This window comes from Caloenas nicobarica, chromosome 1 (genome assembly GCF_036013445.1).
Source record: "Caloenas nicobarica isolate bCalNic1 chromosome 1, bCalNic1.hap1, whole genome shotgun sequence".
Taxonomy (NCBI): Eukaryota; Metazoa; Chordata; class Aves; order Columbiformes; family Columbidae; genus Caloenas; species Caloenas nicobarica.
Genome location: NC_088245.1, coordinates 141,951,743 through 141,960,395, shown reverse-complemented (window position 1 = coordinate 141,960,395; position 8,653 = coordinate 141,951,743). Strand labels below are relative to the sequence as shown.

Sequence of the window (8,653 nt, the reverse complement as noted above, 5' to 3'; positions counted from 1 at the left end):
CCCTGTTGACCTCATGAATGTAAGTGATGACAAAGGGATAACAAATTCGTATTCCAGTAGCGTGTAGCTGCTGAAAGTGCACGCAAGTGTGCCCACCCGTGAGTTGACATCTCTTTGTAATGTATGCCTTACAAGCACCAGAAAAAAACCCTTCTTTTGTCAACGACCTTACTGTTCCTGTGCAGCGCTCAACAAATGTATAGTTTTGAGATCTTTGCGAAGTCAGGAAATGTTCTTATTGTAATTCAGTCTATTTGAAACCTGAGGCACCGCTGAGACATGCTGTGAGGGGTTTTTCATCCCATGAGTCTGACAGAGCCAGGACAAGACCTGCAGATGTAATCTTGATGCTCCTCAGTCAGTGGAAGTTTTCCTCTTAGCTTCCAAGAGCCAACCTTTGCTGCAGTACTCGTGGAGGGTCAGTCCAGTGGAGTAACAACACCACTTATCTTACTTGCTTGAAGCTATTAAGTTGGCCTTGCTCAATTTGGATTTGAGGCTATTCCCGGTGTGAATTTCTCCTCAGTCCTCTGCAACTTGAAGTACTATTTAGCAGCAGTGCAGTTGTCACTGTCGTTAGCACTGAAATGAAGGCTCCAAAAATTCTTTGCCTATCTAAGTAAGCATCAGATCTGGGTGCCATTTTTCTTTGTGTTGAGATGAAAGAATTTGCTTTTGAAAAATGCTGATTCATTGAAGCCAAATGGAGACCAAGACGTGCATCTAACTGGGTCCTGATTTATATCAAGTAGTAGAGGCATTTCAACTTGATTATGCACATTTCAGGGAAGTGCAGCAACATCTAGATTGTTGAGGGTGGTGCTGGTGGTATAGCTGTTTTCATGAAAAACCTCAAAAAGTCTTGATTTCGTTCCAAGGCAGTAAAAAAGCATCTCCGAAATCATCAAAAGGTTTGTGGGATGGGCAGATGAATGTTCCCATCCAGATCTGCTGACAGATTTTCTATTAATGCTTTGCTACCTTTTCATGACAACGAAAGAAGTTAGATTGCAAAAAAACAAACCATATTTCTTAGCTGCAATCATATTTGATTTATTTTAAAATAATAAAAGTGGAGGAAAAAAACAAAACAAACAAACCCAAACAGTCCAAATTACTTACCAAGGTCTTTGACAGGTGTCATATCATAATTGCACCACTTGCATTTCAGATAGCAAACCACTTTGTAGTCATTATGTTCTTTTAACACAGATAAAATGGGCATCCTGTTACATCACAATAATTTTTGTGTCATCCTGAGCTATATTGGTGCTAACAAATGAACAAAGAATATTGACAAGGAATAGTCAAAATTCCAGAAGTAAGTTTGTTCAAGCATAGGCTGCCTTTTCTTTGAAAGAAATAATTGAAAATAATGTATACACTGTTGCGAAAATGTAAAATAGATCTGCAGTTTACAAGAGTAAAATAAGCACATTCATAGGGTATGGTCTTTTGGATAAAAGCCTGAAAGAATCCAGAGAGTTTTGGTTTGTTGAATTAGTTATCTCTTTTGTATTTTTTTTGCTCATGTGGAACGTTAGCTGTGTCATTTATATGTGACCCTTTTCAAGCCTTGCAATATTTAGCAAGTTTATTTGCTTTTTCCAAATGCCAGTACTAAAGCTTTAGGCAATGGAAGGAGATCTTGGTAGATTTCCTTGTTCATTGTTCCAATTTGATCTGGTATTTTGAAGTACTAAAAAAACCAAAACAAAACACAAAATAATCCAGCAGCCCTAACTTAAAATTGTTTAAAGTCTTGAAGATTGATTATATTCCAAAAATACTATTCTGCTTTGGGCGGGAATTGAAGAAATAATGAATGAGTCTGACTTACTAAGATGTGATTTTTTTCTGTAATACAAATCACAGGTTAGTTGAAATGCAAGTCTTAGGCTTCTTTTTGTAATGGAAAAAAATAATTTTCCTGTTACGTATTAGTGAAGGTAGAGGGAGGATAAGAGATTGAGAAGAGACTATTGAGACAGTAATTAATAAGATTAAAATTTGAACTAAGAGTTTTCTGATTTTCAAGCACTGGAAGGTCTGAAAACATAGTTGATGCTCTTCATGCATTTGTAAGCTTGAAAAAGCAGTTTGGCCATTTGATGTGGGGAGAAAAGTCTGTCACGTGGAGGAAGAAAAACAAAATCTTTTAGAAGAGGTAGCAGGGGAGGAAAAAAAAATGCATGCAGTGAAGGGAAAGGAGAGCAGAAAGCTTGTGTGTGTCTCTGTGATGGCCCCCTTGTAGCCCAGGCACGGATCCCGCTACCTTACTGTGTGCCAGCCAGCATACGGTGTCACCAGCAATTGCTGAAAGATGCTTTTGGCTCCGCTGACCCTGTGGTGCCAGCTCTCCAGCTGCTCCAGGGACGCTTCCTCACTTGGCCTCTGCATACAGAGGCTGGGGAGCTGGGCGAGACGTCCGTGCCTGGGTTTCTAGGTTTGTGCCGCCCATGGGTGAGGTAGGTTTTTGTTTCTCTGCCTACATTAAACAGCACAACCGCAAGGTTCAATACAAAATGCAAATACCAGGATTTATTTCTAACACCCAAAATAGTCATCCCTGTTTACAGATCTTTAGAAAATACAAAGGTGTGAAAAGAAGAGCTATAGCAAATGTACTCACGCTGCACTTAGATTAGAGGGATACCTCTTCTGTTTACAATTTTTTTTTCCCCCTGATATCCAGACAGTACTCAGGTCCTCAGGGTTTGCCAATTTATCTCTCTTTTTTGTGAATTATGTTAGCTGGTGTAGCTGTCTTCCCTTTCAAGCTTTGTAACAGGTCTGCATGGATGTAACTGTTCACCATAAAACTCACTGTGTCCTCTTCTTCACTAAGAGGCAGTCACTCCTTTTGGTTAGACCGCTCCCTAATTAAATAAAAGTAACCTTCCATAGATTGGCAAAGTGCCTCATTGTTTTTCTAGGAATAATCCCCTGCATCTGATAGCCTAGCAAACAATTCCTAGCTTCAATAAAATTTAAAAGTCTCTCTCTTCTCTGGTGTTTAAAGTGACGCAGGGACTATTGCTGCAAATCTTTTTGTTTATGAGAGCCTTGTCCTGATGAGCTACAGTATGGATTTGTGTGCCAGCTTATTCCTTCCTTGGCAAAGCTGGGAGAAGGGAACACAGAACCAAACTCCTGAAACACTGCAGCACAGTAAAATTATATGGGATTTGCTATATAATAGATTTCATGCAAGTTGTTCCCAGCTTACTTTGTTTCTTAAAAAGTAGACTCAAATATGTATATTTGCTGACTCTTTCTTTCATTGGCAGAGTTGAATTTGCTTTATCTTACAGGGCTGTAAATACCATTAAAATCTTTTGCTTATTGCAATTCAAGATTTGTTTCCATGTATTTTGTTTTATCACTTAGTGATGACTTCTGCCTCTAGTCAACACCTTTGTGGGTTTTGTGAAAGCTAATTCAAGAGCTTCAAAGGCTAAGTGAAAAAGAGAACAGAGATAAAAATCTTTAAAAATCAGGAAATACAAAAGGAAGGCTTCTAACAGTCTTTTGTCTTAGTCACATTACATATCCTGGATGCTTTATGATACTGATTTATTACATTTATGACAAGCAGTATTATATTAGGCTAAACATTTAACAAGGAAGAGAACAGAATATTAGATGTTGCAACATAGACAAGGTATCCAAGTGCAGTTAGAAGTTTCACTCTTATTTTAAGGCTGCACTTTAAAACATTGTAACCTGGTTTCTTTGTTTTAAGCAACCATTTCTATCAACCATTGGCATTTAGAAGGAAATGAAAGATTTAATAAAAAAGGTGTCATTCACCTTTATAAAAGTCCAGTACCAGTTTTCTGATGAGCTGCTTAACTCTTTGTTCCACATTACAGCCTGTAAATCTAGGAGGTACTTCAGCTGTTAAAAATACAGAGCTTTTTCTCTTCCCCCACCTCATTTGCTGTCAGACTTGACACCAGTTGGGCAACTGGTGTCTTCCCCACAGCATATTAAATGCCAGATCTCTGCATTTCCCAAAGATTGCTGATAAGCCAAGTTTATAGAGCTGTTTTATTTCCAGAGTTGAACTCTATAAATGAACTAAGAGAGCTGTTTTATTTACAGAGTTCAACTGTTTAACTGAAACATTGATCCTTTTTAATTCCCTTTCTGTGAGCATCCCTGCACACAAGGTTTCTCAGCGTTCTCCGTGATTCCCTGGCTAACTTTGCTTGTTGGGGACATTTGCGTTTGACTGTGACTCCAGTGGGAGAAGGTAGCCCTACGGCATGTGTCTTAATATAAACCAGGTTCAGCTAAACCAAGCAGACCTGGGCTTTGAATGGCACACAATCTTGTACTATTATACACATTATACCGCAACTGAACCAGTCATAAATTGTGTCAGAACCCCCCAAAAGTTTAAAAAGAATGAGTGGAGTTTGTTTGTTTGTTTGCTATAGGAAGAAGTTAAATGCAAGATTTCTTTTGATTGTCTTTGGGTTTCTCTGCCTTCCAGTTATTTTTTTCCTGAAATTACAGGGGCTACAAACTAATTATTGTGATTAAAATGAAGATTTAATGCCATAATCAAGAAGCTGAGACTTGCAAAAAAATTGCACAAGACTCAAGTTCTGAGAACTAGTAACATGCAAATTCATTAAAATATTGCATTTCTAAATTCATAAAACTTCAAAAAAAACAGAACTGGTTGGGTTGGTTTGAGGATATTGCGACACATTTGTGGGTAAGTTAGGAACTAAAGAGAAACACTTGTGTTTTTCTTGCTCTGCGTGGAATAAAAACCTATGCACATTTAAGTTCAAAGCTTGATTTAGAGTGGATTTGACTGAATCACATGATTCTGTTCTGTAGTTTGTAGCATTTGTACTGAGGTTCCAGTGTAAGCGTTCGTGGATATTTCTCAGTACGATGGTTTCAGATTTACACCGTGCAGTGACACAGCGATCATGGTGAACCGTAATTCTGTGGTTAAGGTTTCCTATTCCATCTGTCTGCGAATAAAGGGAAGCAGCGTTCCTCCCACCTGGCTGCGTTACACTGGCACCTCTGTCACTTGTCTCTTTTTTCAGCTTCTCTCGCTTTATTCTTTTCCTGCTGTCTTTGGAGAGAGAAGTTCCTTCCTCCGCAGTCCTGGCTCCCAGTCAGAGGGACACAGAGCGCTTCCTCTTCCTAGCAGCATATTCCCCCACAACAAAGTTGGATAAGGAGTGGCTCAGGCGAGTGTCCAGAGTATCGGAGGTGCTGCCGCTGCTGCTGATCTTCACCCGCGGGCAGAGGCACCGGAGCATGGCTCTGCGGATGTAGTTGTCAAAGCAATAGTAGATGAAAGGGTTGGCACAGCTATTGGCAAAAGCGAAAGGGCTGCTCACCTTCATGCCCAGCTGGGCAACCATGTCGGGAAAACAGTCGGGCTGCTTCAGGAGTCCCAAAAGGATGGCCATAAGCTTGAAAAGATTGAAGGGAACCCAGGAGATAACAAAAGCTGCCACTACAATGAAGACAATCTTGATGGATTTCCTCAGTTTCTTATCATGTTTCCCCGCTCTCTGATAATGCACACAGAGTCTCTTGGTGATGGAGTAGTAAAAGGTTAAGATACTCAACAGTGGGAAGAAGAAGGCCAGGATTAAAAGTGTCAGTGACATGATCTGTTTGGCTTCTGTCACATCTTTGTCTGTGCAGTAAGTCTTTCCATATTGCATTTTCAGTTCTCTGGACAAAAGGGTTGGCATCCCTAAGCAGCAGGATAATAACCAGACACAGATGCAGAGTCCACTGGAATAGGATCTTGTTCTGACCCGTCTAGCGACAGAGGGATGCATGATAGCAAGGTACCGGTCAGCGCTCATACAAGTGAGGAGGAGGATGTTGCAGTACATGTTGACTGAGATGACATAGGAACTAGCTTTACAGAGGAAAGATCCTACCCTCCAGCTCCCGTCCGACGCCTCCTTGTCCACCCAGAATGGCAATGTGATGAGGAAGATGAAGTCAGATGCAGCGAGGTTGATGATAAAGATGTCGATCAGCCTCTGGACCCGTTGCTTGAAGGCCAAGGCTACTATCAGGACGGAGTTGCCGATGATGCCCACCAGGAACACAGCAGTGTACAGGATAGGGAGGAAAGTAGACATATGTTGCAGGTGCTGATACTGGCAGTTGTCATCATAGTAGTAGTAGTCGTCATAGTTGAAAGTGACTGTAGTCACGGGCGAAAGCTGAGTGAGTTCCATTTCTGGCCAAGCTGTCCCCATCCCTGCTCTGAGGAAGGCTCTGAGCTCCCCCTACCCTTCCCCTCAAGGTCTTCTTAAAAAACATGTTAGCAAGTGATGAGGGGAGGAGCAAGGGGAGGGAGGAGGAGAAAAGTGGTTTTGGAGGAGTAATTTATATACTTTTAGCCAATCACATAGGCAATGGACAAGCAACGAGAGTCTCTGATTAGTCAAAACCCTGTCTTCAGAATAAACATTTGCTTCTTTTTTTAAAATCAGGTTTAGTTTTACTGATTTTATCTTCATGTATTTGCCTGTACAAGCGAACCAAGTTTGGGTTTTGCTTTTATTTGGGGGGGAGGGGAGGTAGTTTTCAAGATTCTGAACTTTCTTAGGACAGGATATTGCTAGTTGGCAGATATTCGAGATTGTACCAGCTCAGCAGAAGTCAGAGGACAGTGAATTCTTTATCTTTTCTCAAAATGTTTTGTATAAATTGTTTTTTGGGTCAAGTTCAACTTTTCTGAGGCTTGGAGGTTTTTACTTTCTTTGTCTATTTGATTGTTTTCTTTTGAGAGTAATCCTCTCATACGAAAATATTTAGGGAAAAATGTTTTAAAACTACTATCTCCATTCTGCCATGTGGTTATTTGTTCTGTATCAGTCCCAGGCCCTCCCAGGCCAGTGCCCCCTTCCTGCTCTGCAGCCCCTCCACTTCCCCTAGCCCTGGATTCCTCACACTCAGCTTTATTAATGTGTTAGAAACTTACAGGACAGTTTCCAGTGTGTCGTATATTCTTCTGCAATTTGAAATTTGACTTGATGTTCCTATCCCCACACAGGTTTGCTTATCAGCCACAGTCCTGGTCTCCAAATCAGTGGTTTGTTTCTTCTTCTTCTGACTGCACAGCCCACATAGTTCTTGAGCCACTGTGATATATTGTGCTTGCTTCTCTTAAAGAACTATGATTTCTTTCATCTTTCATTTGCATTAGCAATATGTCTCCAGCTGTGGCTTACGTTACAGACAGCCCTTTCAGGGTTGCATAAATCGAATTAAAGTTCTCACTTTTTAAACTCCTGAATTCATTACAGCTTTGTCAGTGCATTCTAATTTGAAACTTCTACTACTGGTCTTCATCATCCTTCTTCTCTTCTGCAGATAAATTCATTTTCTCCTTGCACTTTCTCCCACTTGCTTGTTCACAGACCAGGCTCACCTTCAGGATTCTCAAAGCTTTGAGCAAATTGCTTACCAGAGCATGCTCGAGCCCCGGGCAGATAGACCACATCTGTGTGTGTCTCCACAAGCAAAGAGCAACTCCAAATTGGATGCATAGCAAATTAGTCCCTTTAGTGCACTCTGGATCCACTCAGATTCACTCTGCCCATGCTCAGGTTATGTGCTTCAGCAGGTACCTGATAGAACTCCAGGCATCTGGAAGAGCAACGAGCTGCTATTAAATGGGTAGCTGTTGGATCCAGGGATATTTAAGTGGGCACGCTTTCTTGTATAATATGCTGATGTCTAATAAAGAGCTCGTTGTATACAACTGCTTTCCTATCAGTAGGGCACTTGTGAACTCTAGCTGACTATTTTTCATGGAATGTGTAAGGATTTAATTATCTCAATAAGTGTAATTCAGCCATCACAAACTGAAAAAAGATCAAGGTGTTTAAAAACATCCTGGTTTAGATTACCAATTTGTATGCCACCAATGCAGGTTTGAAGCTGTAAGGAAGCACAGGCTAAAAATAATCTTCTTGCCCTTTGAAGATCACAAAACATATACGTACTTGTCAGCTAAGAGTTGTGTAACAATGCCCAAGTGTCTTAACAGTTTACAGAAATGAATTTTGATGGAGTGAGTGCAGAGGTGAGTTCGGCGTCATCTTTGCTTATTTCTGCTTGAAGGATTGTGGTTCAGGTCTTTTTTTTCTTCTAGAAGCACTGGGAAACAGAGGCATTCTCTTTCCATCAGTACTAGAGTAGAAGATCAGCTGAACCCTACAGTGTGCGGCACAATAGTTCTGCCTCTCTTGCAAAGATGGACCTACATGTTTTACTCTGCACTTGAACCCTAACAGCTTACATGCAGTTGCAAGCTTTAGAAATCAGGCACAAACTTCTCTCCCTCCATCTCACACAGCTACATGTTCCTTCTTGAAATTCACTCCTTCCCTCTCCCCATCCTAGAGCAGACAAAAAAAATGAGTAACTTTCAAAAAAGCTTAATGGAACCATAAAGATAAGCATATGTCCATGTAGTCTTGTGTTAGCAGTTCCTCACTTTGTTGTCTCCCTGTAGTTTAATAGCCTTACTTAGGAAAATAAAAAATTAGATAGTAAGGCTTTCCCAACAGGGATCAACTCTGTTCTCTTGAATATGCTCTGCATTTCTTGAATGCTCTAAATAGACTTGTGGATGTCGCTG

General features: G+C 40.6%; 1 protein-coding gene across 1 annotated transcript; it reads right to left on the bottom strand.

Annotated features, from left to right (window-relative positions):
• Positions 1 to 5,147: 5,147 nt before the first annotated feature.
• Positions 5,148 to 6,260, bottom strand: GPR15 (G protein-coupled receptor 15). The gene has a single exon (XM_065656402.1). It carries the CDS (start codon positions 6,258 to 6,260, stop codon positions 5,148 to 5,150), a length of 1,113 nt encoding a protein of 370 aa, XP_065512474.1.
• Between the last annotated feature and the right edge of the window lie 2,393 nt (positions 6,261 to 8,653).

What these genes read in the sequence shown, in the direction of transcription:
- GPR15 (XM_065656402.1), bottom strand. Translation starts at nt 6,260, where the DNA reads ATGGGGACAGCTTGGCCAGAAATGGAACTCACTCAGCTTTCGCCCGTG.